Source organism: Sebastes fasciatus, unplaced genomic scaffold (assembly GCF_043250625.1).
Source record: "Sebastes fasciatus isolate fSebFas1 unplaced genomic scaffold, fSebFas1.pri Scaffold_40, whole genome shotgun sequence".
Lineage (NCBI taxonomy): Eukaryota > Metazoa > Chordata > Actinopteri > Perciformes > Sebastidae > Sebastes > Sebastes fasciatus.
The window spans coordinates 52,528-72,500 of NW_027428228.1; the positions used below are offsets into that span (position 1 = coordinate 52,528).

Consider the following 19,973-nt stretch of genomic DNA (forward strand, 5'->3'; position numbering starts at 1 on the left):
TATCATTATTCCTTCTCGTTTTCTTGGTTTAAATCAAAGGTTCATGGATGGATTAAAGATTGTATTTCATTTATAACAGGATTAGTTACATGAACCTTTTTATTTTAGAAGATGAACATCAGTTGTGTGATGTGAACAGTGGGCCCGGCCTGCAGAGGTTCGGACTCCAGTCATGGTTTCGATGACTTCAGACTGGACCTGATAACATCCAAATGACTCGCTGACGTTAACATCAACGACTCAAATCAACTCATTCAGAGACGGAGCATTCTGACGTTAACATCAACGACTCATATCAACTCATTCAGAGGCGGAGCATTCTGACGTTAACATCAACGACTCATATCAACTCATTCAGAGGCGGAGCATTCTGACGTTAACATCAACGACTCATATACACTCATTCAGAGGCGGAGCATTCTGACGTTAACATCAACGACTCATATCAACTCATTCAGAGGCGGAGCATTCTGACGTTAACATCAACGACTCATATCAACTCATTCAGAGGCGGAGCATTCTGACGTTAACATCAACGACTCATATCAACTCATTCAGAGGCGGAGCATTCTGACGTTAACATCAACGACTCATATCAACTCATTCAGAGGCGGAGCATTCTGACGTTAACATCAACGACTCATATCAACTCATTCAGAGGCGGAGCATGCTGACGTTAACATCAACGACTCATATCAACTCATTCAGAGGCGGAGCATTCTGACGTTAACATCAACGACTCATATCAACTCATTCAGAGGCGGAGCATTCTGACGTTAACATCAACGACTCATATCAACTCATTCAGAGGCGGAGCATTCTGACGTTAACATCAACGACTCATATCAACTCATTCAGAGGCGGAGCATTCTGACGTTAACTTCAACGACTCATATCAACTCATTCAGAGGCGGAGCATGCTGACGTTAACATCAACGACTCATATCAACTCATTCAGAGGCGGAGCATGCTGACGTTAACATCAACGACTCATATCAACTCATTCAGAGGCGGAGCATTCTGACGTTAACATCAACGACTCATATCAACTCATTCAGAGGCGGAGCATTCTGACGTTAACATCAACGACTCATATCAACTCATTCAGAGGCGGATCATGCTGACGTTAACATCAACGACTCATATCAACTCATTCAGAGGCGGAGCATGCTGACGTTAACATCAACGACTCATATCAACTCATTCAGAGGCGGAGCATGCTGACGTTAACATCAACGACTCATATCAACTCATTCAGAGGCGGAGCATGCTGACGTTAACATCAACGACTCATATGAACTCATTCAGAGACGGAGCATGCTGACGTTAACATCAACGACTCATATGAACTCATTCAGAGACGGAGCATGCTGACGTTAACATCAACGACTCATATGAACTCATTCAGAGACGGAGCATGCTGACGTTAACATCAACAACTCATATCAACTCATTCAGAGGCGGAGCATGCTGACGTTAACATCAACAACTCATCAACTCATTCAGAAGCGGAGCATGCTGACGTTAACATCAACGACTCATATCAACTCATTCAGAGGCGGAGCATGCTGACGTTAACATCAACGACTCATATCAACTCATGCAGAGACGGAGCATGCTGACGTTAACATCAACGACTCATATCAGCTCATTCAGAGGCGGAGCATGCTGACGTTAACATCAACGACTCATATCAGCTCATTCAGAGGCGGAGCATGCTGACGTTAACATCAACGACTCATATCAACTCATGCAGAGACGGAGCATGCTGACGTTAACATCAACGACTCATATCAGCTCATTCAGAGGCGGAGCATGCTGACGTTAACATCAACGACTCATATCAACTCATTCAGAGACGGAGCATGCTGACGTTAACATCAACGACTCATATCAACTCATGCAGAGACGGAGCATGCTGACGTTAACATCAACGACTCATATCAACTCATTCAGAGGCGGAGCATGCTGACGTTAACATCAACGACTCATATCAACTCATTCAGAGACGGAGCATTCTGACGTTAACATCAACGACTCATATCAACTCATGCAGAGACGGAGCATGCAGAGACGGAGCATGCTGACGTTAACATCAACGACTCATATCAACTCATTCAGAGACGGAGCATTCTGACGTTAACATCAACAACTCATATCAACTCATTCAGAGACGGAGCATGCTGACGTTAACATCAACGACTCATATCAACTCATTCAGAGACGGAGCATGCTGACGTTAACATCAACGACTCATATCAACTCATGCAGAGACAAATGACTTTGTATCGCAGACAATCAGGACAAGCGCACCTAGCAACCTCCCAGAATCACCATAACAACCAGTCATAGAAGTACATAGCAATCATATTTGTCCACTCCCATGTTGATAAGAGTATTAAATAATTGATTAATCTCCTTTAAGGGACATTTTGAACAGATAAAACATGTGTGATTAATTAGTGATGAGCTCTGGTTAAAATGCATTATGAGTTGTTGAGGACTTAGTCTAGAGGTTAGGACTTGATTTGGTACTTTGGGTCAAGAAGACTTAACTGAGACTTGAAACTCAATGACTTGGTCCACACCTCTGCAGAGTTCTGGTTCCACCAACCCGACCCACAGCTGTGCTGAGCTCCTATTGGACCATAGAACAACTGACCGTCACAGAGCAGGACGTCAGTTTAGGGTGTTAGACCTGTTTACTGTTTGTCTGTCTGTTTGTCTGTCTGTCCCACTGTCAGTCTCTTAATCTGTCTCTCTGTCTGTCTTGTCTCTCTCTCTCTCTGTTGTTTGTCGTTGTCTATATGTCTGTCTGTCTGTCTGTCTGTCTGTCTGTCTCAGTGTTTCAGTCTGTCGGCCTGTTTACCTGTCTGTTCTCCTGTCATCTGTTCTGCCTGTCTGATTGCCAACCTGCCTGTCTCTCTGCCTCTCCAATAATCTATCTGTCTGTCTGTCTGTCTGTCTGTCTATCTATCTATCCATCCGTATTGCTGATGTCAGATAAAACCTTTAATGATGTTAATAGTTACTGAATTAAATCTGAATTTGAACTGAAAGAAGCACCTAGCAACCTCCCAGAATCACCGTAACAACCACTCATAGAAGCACCTAGCAACCTCCCAGAATCACCGTGACAACCACTCATAGAAGCACCTAGCAACCTCCCAGAATCACCGTAACAACCACTCATAGAAGCACCTAGCAACCTCCCAGAATCACCGTAACAACCACTCATAGAAGCACCTAGCAACCACCCAGAATCACCATAACAACCAGTCATAGAAGCACCTAGCAACCACCCAGAATCACCATAACAACCACTCATAGAAGCACCTAGCAACCACCCAGAATCACCATAACAACCAGTCATAGAAGCACCTAGCAACCACCCAGAATCACCATAACAACCACTCATAGAAGCACCTAGCAACCTCCCAAAATCACCGTAACAACCACTCATAGAAGCACCTAGCAACCACCCAGAATCACCATAACAACCAATCATAGAAGCACCTAGCAACCTCCCAGAATCACCATAACAACCAGTCATAGAAACACCTAGCAACCTCCCAGAATCAGTATAACAACCAGTCATAGAAGCACCTAGCAACCTCCCAGAATAACCATAACAACCAGTCATAGAAGCACCTAGCAACCACCCAGAATCACCATAACAACCAGTCATAGAAGCACCTAGCAACCTCCCAGAATCACCATAACAACCAGTCATAGAAGCACCTAGCAACCACCCAGAATCACCATAACAACCAGTCATAGAAGCACCTAGCAACCACCCAGAATCACCATAACAACCAGTCATAGAAGCACCTAGCAACCTCCCAGAATCACCATAACAACCAGTCATAAAAGCACCTAGCAACCACCCAGAATCACCGTAACAACCAGTCATAGAAGCACCTAGCAACCTCCCAGAATCACCGTAACAACCAGTCATAGAAGCACCTAGCAACCACCCAGAATCACCATAACAACCACTCATAGAAGCACCTAGCAACCACCCAGAATCACCGTAACAACCAGTCATAGAAGCACCTAGCAACCTCCCAGAATCACCGTAACAACCACTCATAGAAGCACCTAGCAACCACCCAGAATCACCATAACAACCAGTCATAGAAACACCTAGCAACCTCCCAGAATCAGTATAACAACCAGTCATAGAAGCACCTAGCAACCTCCCAGAATCACCATAACAACCAGTCATAGAAGCACCTAGCAACCACCCAGAATCACCATAACAACCAGTCATAGAAGCACCTAGCAACCACCCAGAATCACCATAACAACCAGTCATAGAAGCACCTAGCAACCTCCCAGAATCACCATAACAACCAGTCATAGAAGCACCTAGCAACCACCCAGAATCACCATAACAACCAGTCATAGAAGCACCTAGCAACCACCCAGAATCACCATGACAACCAGTCATAGAAGCACCTAGCAACCACCCAGAATCACCATAACAACCAGTCATAGAAGCACCTAGCAACCTCCCAGAATCACCATAACAACCAGTCATAGAAGCACCTAGCAACCACCCAGAATCACCATAACAACCAGTCATAGAAGCACCTAGCAACCACCCAGAATCACCATAACAACCACTCATAGAAGCACCTAGCAACCTCCCAAAATCACCGTAACAACCACTCATAGAAGCACCTAGCAACCACCCAGAATCACCATAACAACCAATCATAGAAGCACCTAGCAACCTCCCAGAATCACCATAACAACCAGTCATAGAAACACCTAGCAACCTCCCAGAATCAGTATAACAACCAGTCATAGAAGCACCTAGCAACCTCCCAGAATAACCATAACAACCAGTCATAGAAGCACCTAGCAACCACCCAGAATCACCATAACAACCAGTCATAGAAGCACCTAGCAACCTCCCAGAATCACCATAACAACCAGTCATAGAAGCACCTAGCAACCACCCAGAATCACCATAACAACCAGTCATAGAAGCACCTAGCAACCTCCCAGAATCACCATAACAACCAGTCATAAAAGCACCTAGCAACCACCCAGAATCACCATAACAACCAGTCATAGAAGCACCTAGCAACCTCCCAGAATCACCGTAACAACCAGTCATAGAAGCACCTAGCAACCACCCAGAATCACCATAACAACCAGTCATAGAAGCACCTAGCAACCACCCAGAATCACCATAACAACCAGTCATAGAAGCACCTAGCAACCTCCCAGAATCACCATAACAACCAGTCATAAAAGCACCTAGCAACCACCCAGAATCACCGTAACAACCAGTCATAGAAGCACCTAGCAACCTCCCAGAATCACCGTAACAACCAGTCATAGAAGCACCTAGCAACCACCCAGAATCACCATAACAACCACTCATAGAAGCACCTAGCAACCACCCAGAATCACCATAACAACCACTCATAGAAGCACCTAGCAACCACCCAGAATCACCATAACAACCAGTCATAGAAACACCTAGCAACCTCCCAGAATCAGTATAACAACCAGTCATAGAAGCACCTAGCAACCTCCCAGAATCACCATAACAACCAGTCATAGAAGCACCTAGCAACCACCCAGAATCACCATAACAACCAGTCATAGAAGCACCTAGCAACCACCCAGAATCACCATAACAACCAGTCATAGAAGCACCTAGCAACCTCCCAGAATCACCATAACAACCAGTCATAGAAGCACCTAGCAACCACCCAGAATCACCATAACAACCAGTCATAGAAGCACCTAGCAACCACCCAGAATCACCATAACAACCACTCATAGAAGCACCTAGCAACCTCCCAAAATCACCGTAACAACCACTCATAGAAGCACCTAGCAACCACCCAGAATCACCATAACAACCAATCATAGAAGCACCTAGCAACCTCCCAGAATCACCATAACAACCAGTCATAGAAACACCTAGCAACCTCCCAGAATCAGTATAACAACCAGTCATAGAAGCACCTAGCAACCTCCCAGAATAACCATAACAACCAGTCATAGAAGCACCTAGCAACCACCCAGAATCACCATAATAACCAGTCATAGAAGCACCTAGCAACCTCCCAGAATCACCATAACAACCAGTCATAGAAGCACCTAGCAACCACCCAGAATCACCATAACAACCAGTCATAGAAGCACCTAGCAACCACCCAGAATCACCATAGCAACCAGTCATAGAAGCACCTAGCAACCACCCAGAATCACCATAACAACCAGTCATAGAAGCACCTAGCAACCTCCCAGAATCACCATAACAACCAGTCATAAAAGCACCTAGCAACCTCCCAGAATCACCATAACAACCAGTCATAGAAGCACCTAGCAACCACCCAGAATCACCGTAACAACCAGTCATAGAAGCACCTAGCAACCTCCCAGAATCACCGTAACAACCAGTCATAGAAGCACCTAGCAACCACCCAGAATCACCATAACAACCACTCATAGAAGCACCTAGCAACCACCCAGAATCACCGTAACAACCAGTCATAGAAGCACCTAGCAACCTCCCAGAATCACCGTAACAACCACTCATAGAAGCACCTAGCAACCACCCAGAATCACCATAACAACCAGTCATAGAAACACCTAGCAACCTCCCAGAATCAGTATAACAACCAGTCATAGAAGCACCTAGCAACCTCCCAGAATCACCATAACAACCAGTCATAGAAGCACCTAGCAACCACCCAGAATCACCATAACAACCAGTCATAGAAGCACCTAGCAACCACCCAGAATCACCATAACAACCAGTCATAGAAGCACCTAGCAACCTCCCAGAATCACCATAACAACCAGTCATAGAAGCACCTAGCAACCACCCAGAATCACCATAACAACCAGTCATAGAAGCACCTAGCAACCACCCAGAATCACCATAACAACCAGTCATAGAAGCACCTAGCAACCACCCAGAATCACCATAACAACCAGTCATAGAAGCACCTAGCAACCACCCAGAATCACCATAACAACCAGTCATAGAAGCACCTAGCAACCACCCAGAATCACCATAACAACCAGTCATAGAAGCACCTAGCAACCATTCTGAGCAGTTCTACCAAAGAGAGATTTCCTCTCTAAACTTCTCACGTTTAATTTTTGAACACAATGCATATATATATATAAATATATATATATATAGTTTCTCTTCTTTTTCTCTGCAAGAAAACAAATATGCAGATTAGTTGAACTATGTAATAGTGACGTAATTGGTTGATGTATAAATATTTAAACATTCTTATAGATGAAGGATGATGTACCTTTCTTTTTTTAGACATCTATTCTATCTCTAAAAGCTGAAACATGAACATCATCATTATTTTTATCTGACAGCAGCAGTTGAAAGTCGTGTTTCTTCGCCTGCTTTGTTTCAGCCGTCGGAGACTTTGTCCGTGTTGTTATCAGATGTTCTGTGAGAGGACGTCTCGTTCCCATTCTTTGTGCTTCACATCAGCATTTTACAGGCGACCCAGAGTCAGAGAGAAATTAGTTGCACAGATGAGATTAGTACATGCTGAATGGAGCCTAATAATAATAATAATAACAATAATAATAATAATCTGTGCTCTTGTATGTTGTGATATTAATAGTGTAGAAAACAGAACCAAGCAACGTGTCTTTCTACCTTGGTAGTAAAATGGTTTGAAGTTTGTTGGAAGCAAATTAAGAAGTGATGATTTCTGATGGCAGAATGTAAAGACCCGAACACACTGAGAGCGATGACGCACTTCACATGATGCTCCTACGGCGCCATGCAGGGTTACGGTTAGGGTTCGGGTCAGGGTTAGGGTTAGGGGTTAACCCTGCAGGATTAGGGTTAGGGTTAGGGGTTAAGCCTGCAGGGTTAGGGGTTAAGCCTGCAGGGTTAGGGTTAGGGTTAGGGGTTAAGCCTGCAGGGTTAGGGTTAGGGTTAGGGGTTAAGCCTGCAGGGTTAGGGGTTAGGGGTTAACCCTGCAGGGTTAGGGGTTAGGGGTTAAGCCTGCAGGGTTAGGGGTTAGGGGTTAACCCTGCAGGGTTAGGGTTAGGGTTAGGGGTTAAGCCTGAAGGGTTAGGGGTTAGGGGTTAACCCTGCAGGGTTAGGGGTTAACCCTGCAGGGTTAGGGGTTACCTTAGGGGTTAACCAGCACCGGCCTACTACAGGTTTACGTTGTTGGGCCATTTAGACACAGACGCTGTCAGTGTGTTTGGGCCTTAACGTGTAGAAGAAGAGCAGAGCCCTGGAAGTTATTCACCATTTGTGTCAGTCTTTGAGAGCAGTTTCCATAGCAACGGCGTTATAATGCTGAACATATTGAATGAGCTCACTAGTTCCATCTGAACAGACTGTTCTCTGCCTCTGGGTTGACCGGCTGATGATATCACCACTAGAACAACGTCATCATCTCCACACATTAAACTCCATCAACCAGCGTCTGATCAGCTCCGTCTGCTGCTACACCTTCACTGCTCATCATATATATACAGTATAATAAATAATAATATAGAACTGGGAGAGTTATTGTTCCAAAATGACATTCTGACAATTTCTAATTGATTAAAACAAAAACAGCAAAGTCCAGAATGGCTGTTAATAAAGTCTGGACTAATACTTCTAGTCCAGGTGAGATCAACCAGAAGCATGGAGACGTCTTTATAGGGTTAGGGACCTGGGACCTGATTAAGATCAGAGAGGAGGTGGGATCCCGGCCCAGCGGGGTCGGGCACAACACCGGCTCGTCTCGCCCGCACCGTCGGGGAGGTGGAGCGTGATGACCCGAAAGATGCTGACGAGAGGTTAACGTCACGCTGCCGTAAAGTGGTATCGGAGCCGTTTTGCGAGTACGAGTACATGAGCACAGTATCGGACCCGATACCCGATACTGGTATCGGTATCGGTGCATCCCTAATGATTGGTGGATTCTCAACGCCAAAGATTAATGGCTAGAAATAGGTATTTCACAATTTAACCACACGCCTCAGTTTCATAAATAGTACGACAGTGTTCACATTTCAACTGGACTATTTTATAGTAATAACTAATAATTCTTAATGTTTATTTTAGGAACAAAACTCTTCTTTAGCTGTTGCCATCATCTCATGAATTATTATTATTGTCCCATCACAGTGAAGTAATGCTGGTTGGCTCATTACTGATCAGTCTGTTGATCTGCTATCTTCTGCTCTCTGTATCTATATATATATGTATATATATATATGTATGTATGTATATAAAGGGGAACAACAGGCAACGCGTGGACATGTGTGTGTACACAATACAACATGGTAGGAACAGTGTTAAAGACATTTGGTGTCCTGCTTCTCTTCATTATGGACGTCATGGACTCGTTATTTGATATCCTACCTGGTGTTCAGGTCCCAACAGTTGACTGTTGTTCCTCCTTTATTGATCAGCTGATGAATGGAAGTGAATGCAGGAGGAGGATTAGATATTAGATACATCTGCTGGTTTTCAACCCAGACCACAATCACAGGTTGTCCTTCACTAGTCTACCTCACAGATAGCTTCACCTTGAGGGGACCAACCCAACCTAACCCCAACTCCCTCCAGCTCCTCCTGGAGGATCTCCAACTGGTCCTGGGCCAGCTGGGAGATGTCATCTCCCTAACTGGTCCAGACAGATACTGGGTTTGGACCCAGTCTAGTTTCCCTGATGATGTTACATTGGGAACAACAAATTTGTGTTGAAGTCGGCAGGACGAGAGCTAGTTAGCGTTAGCTGTTAGCTCCGTGCAGCACTGTACTGTTTACTGGCTGCTAACAGCTAACAGCTAACGTTTACTAGCTCTCGTCCTGCCGACTTCAACACACTGAAGATATGTGATGGGGGGGATATGCACAACTTTAAATGATGAGAAGGAACATTTTAAGGAGGTCTGGGTTGAAGAGCAGTTGTCCTTTATATTATATTTATATTATAGATATATTAAGGAACCATCCATTGTGTGATGCTAACATGCATGTAGTGAGTAGATCCATGTTGTGAGTAGATCCATGTAATGAGTAGATCCATGTAATGAGTAGATCCATGTAATGAGTAGACCCATGTAATGAGTAGACCCATGTAATGAGTAGACCCATGTAATGAGTAGATCCATGTAATGAGTAGATCCATGTAATGAGTAGATCCATGTAATGAGTAGATCCATGTGATGAGTAGATCCATGTAATGAGTAGACCCATGTAATGAGTAGATCCATGTAATGAGTAGATCCATGTTGTGAGTAGATCCATGTAATGAGTAGATCCATGTAATGAGTAGATCCATGTGATGAGTAGACCCATGTAATGAGTAGATCCATGTAATGAGTAGACCCATGTAATGAGTAGACCCATGTAATGAGTAGATCCATGTAATGAGTAGATCCATGTTGTGAGTAGATCCATGTAATGAGTAGATCCATGTTGTGAGTAGATCCATGTTGTGAGTAGATCCATGTAATGAGTAGATCCATGTTGTGAGTAGATCCATGTTGTGAGTAGATCCATGTTGTGAGTAGATCCATGTTGTGAGTAGACCCATGTAATGAGTAGATCCATGTTGTGAGTAGATCCATGTTGTGAGTAGATCCATGTTGTGAGTAGATCCATGTAATGAGTAGATCCATGTAATGAGTAGATCCATGTTGTGAGTAGATCCATGTTGTGAGTAGATCCATGTTGTGAGTAGACCCATGTAATGAGTAGATCCATGTAATGAGTAGATCCATGTTGTGAGTAGATCCATGTTGTGAGTAGATCCATGTTGTGAGTAGATCCATGTTGTGAGTAGATCCATGTAATGAGTAGATCCATGTTGTGAGTAGATCCATGTAATGAGTAGATCCATGTAATGAGTAGATCCATGTTGTGAGTAGATCCATGTAATGAGTAGATCCATGTAATGAGTAGATCCATGTAATGAGTAGATCCATGTAATGAGTAGATCCATGTTGTGAGTAGATCCATGTAATGAGTAGATCCATGTTGTGAGTAGATCCATGTAATGAGTAGATCCATGTTGTGAGTAGATCCATGTAATGAGTAGATCCATGTTGTGAGTAGATCCATGTTGTGAGTAGATCCATGTAATGAGTAGATCCATGTAATGAGTAGATCCATGTAATGAGTAGATCCATGTTGTGAGTAGATCCATGTAATGAGTAGATCCATGTAATGAGTAGATCCATGTTGTGAGTAGATCCATGTAATGAGTAGATCCATGTTGTGAGTAGATCCATGTAATGAGTAGATCCATGTTGTGAGTAGATCCATGTAATGAGTAGATCCATGTAATGAGTAGATCCATGTAATGAGTAGATCCATGTTGTGAGTAGATCCATGTTGTGAGTAGATCCATGTAATGAGTAGATCCATGTAATGAGTAGATCCATGTTGTGAGTAGATCCATGTAATGAGTAGATCCATGTAATGAGTAGATCCATGTTGTGAGTAGATCCATGTTGTGAGTAGATCCATGTTGTGAGTAGATCCATGTTGTGAGTAGATCCATGTAGTGAGTAGATCCATGTAATGAGTAGATCCATGTAATGAGTAGATCCATGTTGTGAGTAGATCCATGTAATGAGTAGATCCATGTTGTGAGTAGATCCATGTAATGAGTAGATCCATGTAATGAGTAGATCCATGTAATGAGTAGATCCATGTAATGAGTAGATCCATGTAATGAGTAGATCCATGTAATGAGTAGATCCATGTTGTGAGTAGATCCATGTAATGAATGACTGCCGTCCTCTGCTCATTAACACTAGTTCCCTTCTATCCCTGATCACTATCCTCCCCGTAGAAACCCCGTTAACTTGGCCGTATTAAAACTCAACGAGCAGGGCCTGTTGGACAAATTGAAAAACAGATGGTGGTATGACAAGGGCGAGTGCGGCACCGGGGGAGGGGACTCCAAGGTCAGATCACCGTAACCCCCCAACGGGTAACGACAGGCAATGAACACCGGGGTAACCGGCAACAACCCACAGCTGAAACATCAGCCGTAAAACACTCCGTATGGCACCCGGCTGTTTGGTGTCTTTCATAGCTGTAGAAACACTGGTTCCACATCTGGAGGAGGAGGAGGTGATGATTCAATCTCTCTCTCTCTCTCTCTCTCTCTCTCTCTCTCTCTCTCTCTCTCCTCCCAGCTTCTGATCCAGGGGGGATTTTATAAAAACACACTTTCATAAGAAAACAGGATGTCAGAATAACCTTTAGAAGACATCCTAACCCTATTTCAACAGTTCATCCATTACTTTAAGCTAACGTTTAACTAACTATTTCAACAGTTCATCCATTACCTTAAGCTAACGTTGAGTTAACTATTTCAACAGTTCATCCATTACCTTAAGCTAACGTTTAGTTAACTATTTCAACAGTTCATCCATTACCTTAAGCTAACGTTTAGTTAACTATTTCAACAGTTCATCCATTACCTTAAGCTAACGTTTAACTAACTATTTCAACAGTTCATCCATTACCTTAAGCTAACGTTGAGTTAACTATTTCAACAGTTCATCCATTACCTTAAGCTAACGTTTAGTTAACTATTTCAACAGTTCATCCATTACCTTAAGCTAACGTTTAGTTAACTATTTCAACAGTTCATCCATTACCTTAAGCTAACGTTGAGTTAACTATTTCAACAGTTCATCCATTACCTTAAGCTAACGTTTAGTTAACTATTTCAACAGTTCATCCATTACCTTAAGCTAACGTTTAGTTAACTATTTCAACAGTTCATCCATTACCTTAAGCTAACGTTTAGTTAACTATTTCAACAGTTCATCCTTTACCTTAAGCTAACGTTTAGTTAACTATTTCAACAGTTCATCCATTACTTTAAGCTAACGTTTAACTAACTATTTCAACAGTTCATCCTTTACTTTAAGCTAACGTTTAACTAACTATTTCAACAGTTCATCCATTACCTTAAGCTAACGTTTAACTAACTATTTCAACAGTTCATCCATTACCTTAAGCTAACGTTTAGTTAACTATTTCAACAGTTCATCCATTACCTTAAGCTAACGTTTAGTTAACTATTTCAACAGTTCATCCATTACCTTAAGCTAACGTTGAGTTAACTATTTCAACAGTTCATCCATTACCTTAAGCTAACGTTTAGTTAACTATTTCAACAGTTCATCCATTACCTTAAGCTAACGTTTAGTTAACTATTTCAACAGTTCATCCATTACCTTAAGCTAACGTTTAGTTAACTATTTCAACAGTTCATCCTTTACCTTAAGCTAACGTTTAGTTAACTATTTCAACAGTTCATCCATTACTTTAAGCTAACGTTTAACTAACTATTTCAACAGTTCATCCTTTACTTTAAGCTAACGTTTAACTAACTATTTCAACAGTTCATCCTTTACTTTAAGCTAACGTTTAGTTAACTATTTCAACAGTTCATCCATTACTTTAAGCTAACGTTTAACTAACTATTTCAACAGTTCATCCTTTACTTTAAGCTAACGTTTAACTAACTATTTCAACAGTTCATCCTTTACTTTAAGCTAACGTTTAACTAACTATTTCAACAGTTCATCCTTTACTTTAAGCTAACGTTTAGTTAACTATTTCAACAGTTCATCCATTACCTTAAGCTAACGTTTAACTAACTATTTCAACAGTTCATCCTTTACTTTAAGCTAACGTTTAACTAACTATTTCAACAGTTCATCCTTTACTTTAAGCTAACGTTTAACTAACTATTTCAACAGTTCATCCATTACTTTAAGCTAACGTTTAGTTAACTATTTCAACAGTTCATCCATTACCTTAAGCTAACGTTTAACTAACTATTTCAACAGTTCATCCATTACCTTAAGCTAACGTTTAACTAACTATTTCAACAGTTCATCCTTTACTTTAAGCTAACGTTTAGTTAACTATTTCAACAGTTCATCCATTACCTTAAGCTAACGTTTAACTAACTATTTCAACAGTTCATCCTTTACTTTAAGCTAACGTTTAACTAACTATTTCAACAGTTCATCCTTTACTTTAAGCTAACGTTTAGTTAACTATTTCAACAGTTCATCCATTACCTTAAGCTAACGTTTAGTTAACTATTTCAACAGTTCATCCTTTACTTTAAGCTAACGTTTAACTAACTATTTCAACAGTTCATCCTTTAAGTGTAAACCGACTGAGCCGATGAGCTGTTACTATTCAGTTAGTAAAATCCCTCCTCTGATCTTGGAGCCACTTCCTGATTCATGGACAGTGTTGTAAAGTGAAACTAAAACCTCTCTTCACCAGAAACTACAGATTCTATCTCTCTTTTGGTTTGGTTGTGTAAAGCCAAAGATCCCGGAGTGTTTTCAGCTCTTGCCGGTTACCCAAAGTGATATAGTAATACACATCTCGCACGTAGGGAGTCAGGCCAAACCAGGCTAGATGGAGTATTAATGCATATCACTTTGACGCTGACATTTACCAGAACAGTTTTTACGTGTGATTGTGCTGTTTCTCTTTCTTCTTCTTCTTCTTCTTCTTCTTCTTCTTCTTCTTGTTGAGGTGTTCTCTGTAGCGTACCACAGCATCTGTACTGCAAATACCAGTTTTTCTAGAATGGTTGCCACCGCAGCCCTGTTGCTGTGCAGCTGAACAATAACATAAAATAACATGGAGGTGCATAATGTTATTTATGTTATTCCCCCCCCCCCCCTTCCTCTCACACGGTTCTGTGAAGAATCCCAGTAAACCTAGCGGTACTGAAGCTCAATGAACAAGCCGTCTTAGACAAGTTGAAAAACAAGTGGTGGTATGACAAGGGGGAGTGTGGACACAAGGACTCCGGCAGAAAGGTCAGTTCTTGAGGTTGCTTGGCCTGCCCAGCCCCCCCCCCCCCCCCCCCCCCCCCCCCCTTTACCCCATAGACCCCCGAACGTCAGCAGCTACACTCTGAAAGGAAAAGGCTTTATATCAGCTAACAATGCTAGAAACATCCACAGAGTGTTTTTGGTCCTCTCGGCACCTGCTGGATCAGATATCTGTGATTCAGAGAAGTTATTATTATTATTATTATTATTATTATTATATTAGAGAAGTTATTATTATTATTATATTAGAGAAGTTATTATTATTATTATTATTATTATATTAGAGAAGTTATTATTATTATTATATTAGAGAAGTTATTATTATTATTATTATTATTATATTAGAGAAGTTATTATTATTATTATTATTATTATTATTATATTAGAGAAGTTATTATTATTATTATTATATTAGAGAAGTTATTATTATTATTATATTAGAGAAGTTATTATTATTATTATTATTATTATATTAGAGAAGTTATTATTATTATTATTATTATTATTATTATTATTATTATTATATTAGAGAAGTTATTATTATTATTATTATTATTATTATATTAGAGAAGTTATTATTATTATTATATTAGAGAAGTTATTCTGGTTTGTTGAAGAAATATTTGCTTTCAGAGTGAAGCGCTGCTCAGCTGACCGGTCTGGAGAGCTGGAGGAGAAATCAATCAGACATTTAGGTTTTCTGATGGTGTGTGAACACCTCATGACTCCAATCTGTCCTCAAACTGAGAGGCTGTCCAACGCCGGCTTTAGTGCTGAGCACATTTATCTACTTAGTTTCCACAAAACTTCTTCTGACTCTGCTACAGTCAGATAACATTCTGCAGACTGAGGAGGAAATGAGGAAATGAGGCTGCAGCCCGTTCTGGAGATAAGAGGTTTTCATGTCTCCAGATCAGATCTGTTCAGAGGCTTTTCTCTGATCAGCCTTCCTTCAGTTCTCCTTCAGTTCAACTTCACTTCTCCTTCAGTTCTCTCTCCTTCAGTTCTCCTTCAGTTCTCCTTCAGTTCTCCTTCAGTTCAACTTCACTTCTCCTTCAGTTCTCTCTCCTTCAGTTCAACTTCACTTCTCATCAGTTCTCTCTCCTTCAGTTCTCCTTCAGTTCAACTTCACTTCTCCTTCAGTTCTCTCTCCTTCAGTTCTCTTTCAGTTCTCCTTCAGTTCTCTCTCCTTCAGTTCTCCTTCAGTTCTCTCTCCTTCAGTTCTCATTCAGTTCTCCTTCATTTCTCCTTCTCTTCTCTTTCAGTTCTCCCTTCAGCCTCCCTTCAGTTCTCCTTCAGTTGTCCTTCTGTTGTCCTTCAGCTCTCCTTCACTTCTCCTTCAGTTCTCCCTTCTACTTCAGTTGTCCTTCAGTTTTCCTTCACTTCTCAATCAGTTGTCCTTCAGTTGTCCTTCAGCTCTCCTTCACTTCTCCTTCAGTTCTCCCTTCTACTTCAGTTGTCCTTCAGTTTTCCTTCACTTCTCAATCAGTTCTCCCTTCAGTTCTCCTTCAGTTCTCATTCAGTTCTCCTTTAGTTCTCTCTCCTTCAGTTCTCCTTCATTTCTCCTTCAGTTCTCTCTCCTTTAGTTCTCCTTCAGTTCTCTCTCCTTCAGTTCTCCTTCAGTTCTCCCTTCTCCTTCAGTTCTCTCTCCTTCAGTTCTCCTTCAGTTCTCTCTCCTTCAGTTCTCTCCGTCACTTCTCCTTCAGTTCTCCCTTCAGTTATCCTTCACTTCTCCTTCAGTTCTCTCTCCTTCAGTTCTCATTCAGTTCTCCTTTAGTTCTCTCTCCTTCAGTTCTCATTCAGTTATCCTTTAGTTCTCTCTCCTTCAGTTCTCCTTCACTTCTCCTTCACTTCTCTCCTTCACTTCTCCTTCAGTTCTCTCTCCTTCAGTTCTCCTTCAGTTCTCTCTCCTTCACTTCTCCTTCAGTTCTCCTTCAGTTCTCTCTCCATCAGTTCTCCTTCAGTTCTCCTTCAGTTCTCTCTCCATCAGTTCTCCTTCAGTTCTCCTTCAGTTCTCTCTGTTTACAGCTGCTGACCAACACTTTATGAAACTGAAGCTCCTGACCTCAGCTCTTCCTCTTCCTCTTCCTCTTCCTCTTCCTCTTCCTCTTCCTCTTCCTCTTCCTCTTCCTCCTCCTCTTCCTCCCCCCTCACACACACACACTGATGCTTTTGTCTCCAATCTGTCATGTAGCTCGCTGTGTGACGTCACACTGAACCGGCTGTGCGACGTCACACTGAACCGGCTGTGCGACGTCACACTGAACCGGCTTTGCGACGTCACACTGAACCGGCTGTGCGACGTCACACTGAACCGGCTGTGCGACGTCACACTGAACCGGCTGTGCGACGTCACACTGAACCGGCTGTGATGTGAGAACACAGAGGCCTAGATATTATATAAACGGACAGAATAAATGAGTAACTGACTCGATAAATAAATGTCATTAAATGAAGGAAAAACAATTTTAAAAATAAATGTAGCCATTAATTAATTGATAAAATGTGACAAATGTTAGAATTTGCTTCTTTATTTTTTTTTCCTTTTCAGTAATTCCCTTATTTATTTATTTATTTACTCTTCTGTTTAATTTTCTTATTTTATTTATTCATGTATTTATTTCTATACATTTTTTTATTTATTTATATTTGCATTTTTTATGCATTTATTTATTTATTTCTGCACAATTTGCGATGCAGAAAAGATCAAATAAATATATATTTTAAAGAATCACATCAACAGTTTGATGGGAAGAGGAGACGAGTCTGGACCATTAATCATCATATTTACTTTAATTCATGTGTTCTCCACTGATATGATTATTGATTCATTAATTATAAACAGCTTGACTTCAGTCTGACTTTAATTTGACAGCAGCTGATTGGCTGAGGGTTCATGTGACAGTTTGGAGAGGAAAGCCCTCTGATAGGCTCTCCCCAACCTCACAACACTTCCTGTTGAAGAGAGGCCCCGCCCACTATGATGCTGTTTGAACAGGCTGCATGCTATTGGCTGAGAGAGCTCGGTCACGTGATGCATCCTGAGAAACGAGAGCTCAACAACCAATCAGAGTAGACAGCAGTTCTATTATAGATCTCTACTGAATACTAGAAGTTTAATAACTAATCGTCTATGAACCTTCACTCTGTTTGCTTCTCTGTGCATGAAGCTGCATGTGACCGTATATCAATATGGATTATGATCAAAGGCTGTGATTGGAGGCGATGAGGGAGGCCGGAGATTAAAGGGGACGCACAAGAGATGGATGTCAAGATACTGCATTTCCCATAATGCAACTAGACAGCATCTTTTGTAGAGCTGTGGAGCGGGTTATAAAGGATATAGACCTTTTCTCTGTTAGTAACCATGGTGACGTGTTTAGTAACCATGGTGACGTGTTAGTAACCATGGTGACGTGTTAGTAACCATGGTGACGTGTTTAGTAACCATGGTGACGTGTTAGTAACCATGGTGACGTGTTTAGTAACCATGGTGACGTGTTAGTAACCATGGTGACGTGTTTAGTAACCATGGTGACGTGTTAGTAACCATGGTGACGTGTTTAGTAACCATGGTGACGTGTTTAGTGGGCAGAGCGTTAAGTGGAGGCAGAATAACTCTCTGAACACGTTAGCTAACGCTGGCTGGCTAACGCTGGCTGGCTAACGCTGGCTAGCTAACGCTGGCTGGCTAACGCTAGCTGGCTAACGCTGGCTAACGCTGGCTAGCTAACGCTAGCTGGCTAACGCTGGCTAACGCTGGCTAACGCTGGCTAACGCTGGCTAGCTATCGCTGGCTGGCTAACGCTGGCTGGCTAACGCTGGCTGGCTAACGCTGGCTGGCTAACGCTGGCTAACGCTGGCTAGCTATCGCTGGCTGGCTAACGCTAGCTGGCTAACGCTGGCTGGCTAACGCTGGCTGGCTAACGCTGGCTGGCTAACGCTGGCTAGCTAACGCTGGCTGGCTAACGCTAGCTGGCTAACGCTAGCTGGCTAACGCTGGCTAACGCTGGCTAGCTATCGCTGGCTGGCTAACGCTAGCTGGCTAACGCTGGCTGGCTAACGCTGGCTGGCTAACGCTGGCTAGCTAATGCTGGCTGGCTAATGCTAGCTGGCTAACGCTGGCTGGCTAACGCTGGCTGGCTAACGCTGGCTGGCTAACGCTAGCTGGCTAACGCTGGCTAACGCTGGCTAACGCTGGCTAGCTATCGCTGGCTGGCTAACGCTAGCTGGCTAACGCTGGCTGGCTAACGCTGGCTGGCTAACGCTGGCTAGCTAACGCTGGCTGGCTAACGCTGGCTGGCTAACGCTGGCTGGCTAACGCTAGCTGGCTAACGCTGGCTGGCTAACGCTGGCTAGCTAACGCTGGCTAGCTATCGCTGGCTGGCTAACGCTGGCTGGCTAACGCTGGCTAGCTAACGCTGGCTGGCTATCGCTGGCTGGCTAACGCTGGCTGGCTAACGCTGGCTGGCTAACGCTGGCTGGCTATCGCTGGCTGGCAAGTATTGTTGTCTTGTTTTTGTAACGCTGGCTGAATAAAATGCTAGTTTGTCTCAACCCGTGCCGTCACTCTCTCTCCAGGATCACCAGCGGTAGTTGAGATAGTGAATATGAACCAACGGGACCAGGTTAGCCGACCGCTACGCCGCTGGAGACGGAGACGGAGGGAAAGGGATGCTAATATTCTGCTAAATATTAGCATCATTTCCTCTCCGTCTCTGAAACGCTTCTCTGATATTGTAGCTCTAGAGCTCGAATCACAGTTAGTCCTCTCTAATGTCTGTGTTTCTGGATTCAGCCAACAACAAGAGGACATTTAGATGTGGAGCTTTAGCCCACTGCTAGCGTTAGCCTCCAGCTAACACGTGACCTCATCATGACCTCATCATGACGTCATCATGACGTCATCACTAAAACGGTCTATAAAGGATTTATTAGTTCAAATAGAAACTCAGGACTCGATAATACAGGTTCATATTCTCACTGCCAGGTTGAATTATTATCACTTTGTTTCTCAGAAATCATTCGTTGGCCTATTTAAACATAATAATAATAATAATAATAATAATAATAATGAACTGGGGAAGTTTCTATTAGTGTCTCTATGCTTTTATTTT

General features: G+C 42.5%; 1 protein-coding gene across 5 annotated transcripts in view; it reads left to right on the plus strand.

Moving 5' to 3' along the window:
- LOC141763777 (glutamate receptor 1-like) overlaps positions 1 to 19,973 on the plus strand; it is a 67,079-nt gene that overhangs the window by 43,906 nt on the left and 3,200 nt on the right. The window contains exon 10 of one of the 5 annotated variants that reach the window (XM_074628507.1): positions 11,823 to 11,963. The exons of 1 other annotated variant lie outside the window; for it this stretch is intronic. In XM_074628507.1, the coding sequence (XP_074484608.1) occupies positions 11,823 to 11,952 (130 nt within the window). In that variant the 3' untranslated portion in view covers positions 11,953 to 11,963. Of the gene's footprint in view, positions 1 to 2,844; positions 3,181 to 11,822; positions 11,964 to 14,726; positions 14,842 to 19,973 lie in introns of those variants that run through there. 3 more of the 5 variants (XM_074628509.1, XM_074628506.1, XM_074628505.1) reach the window with 3 other exon arrangements.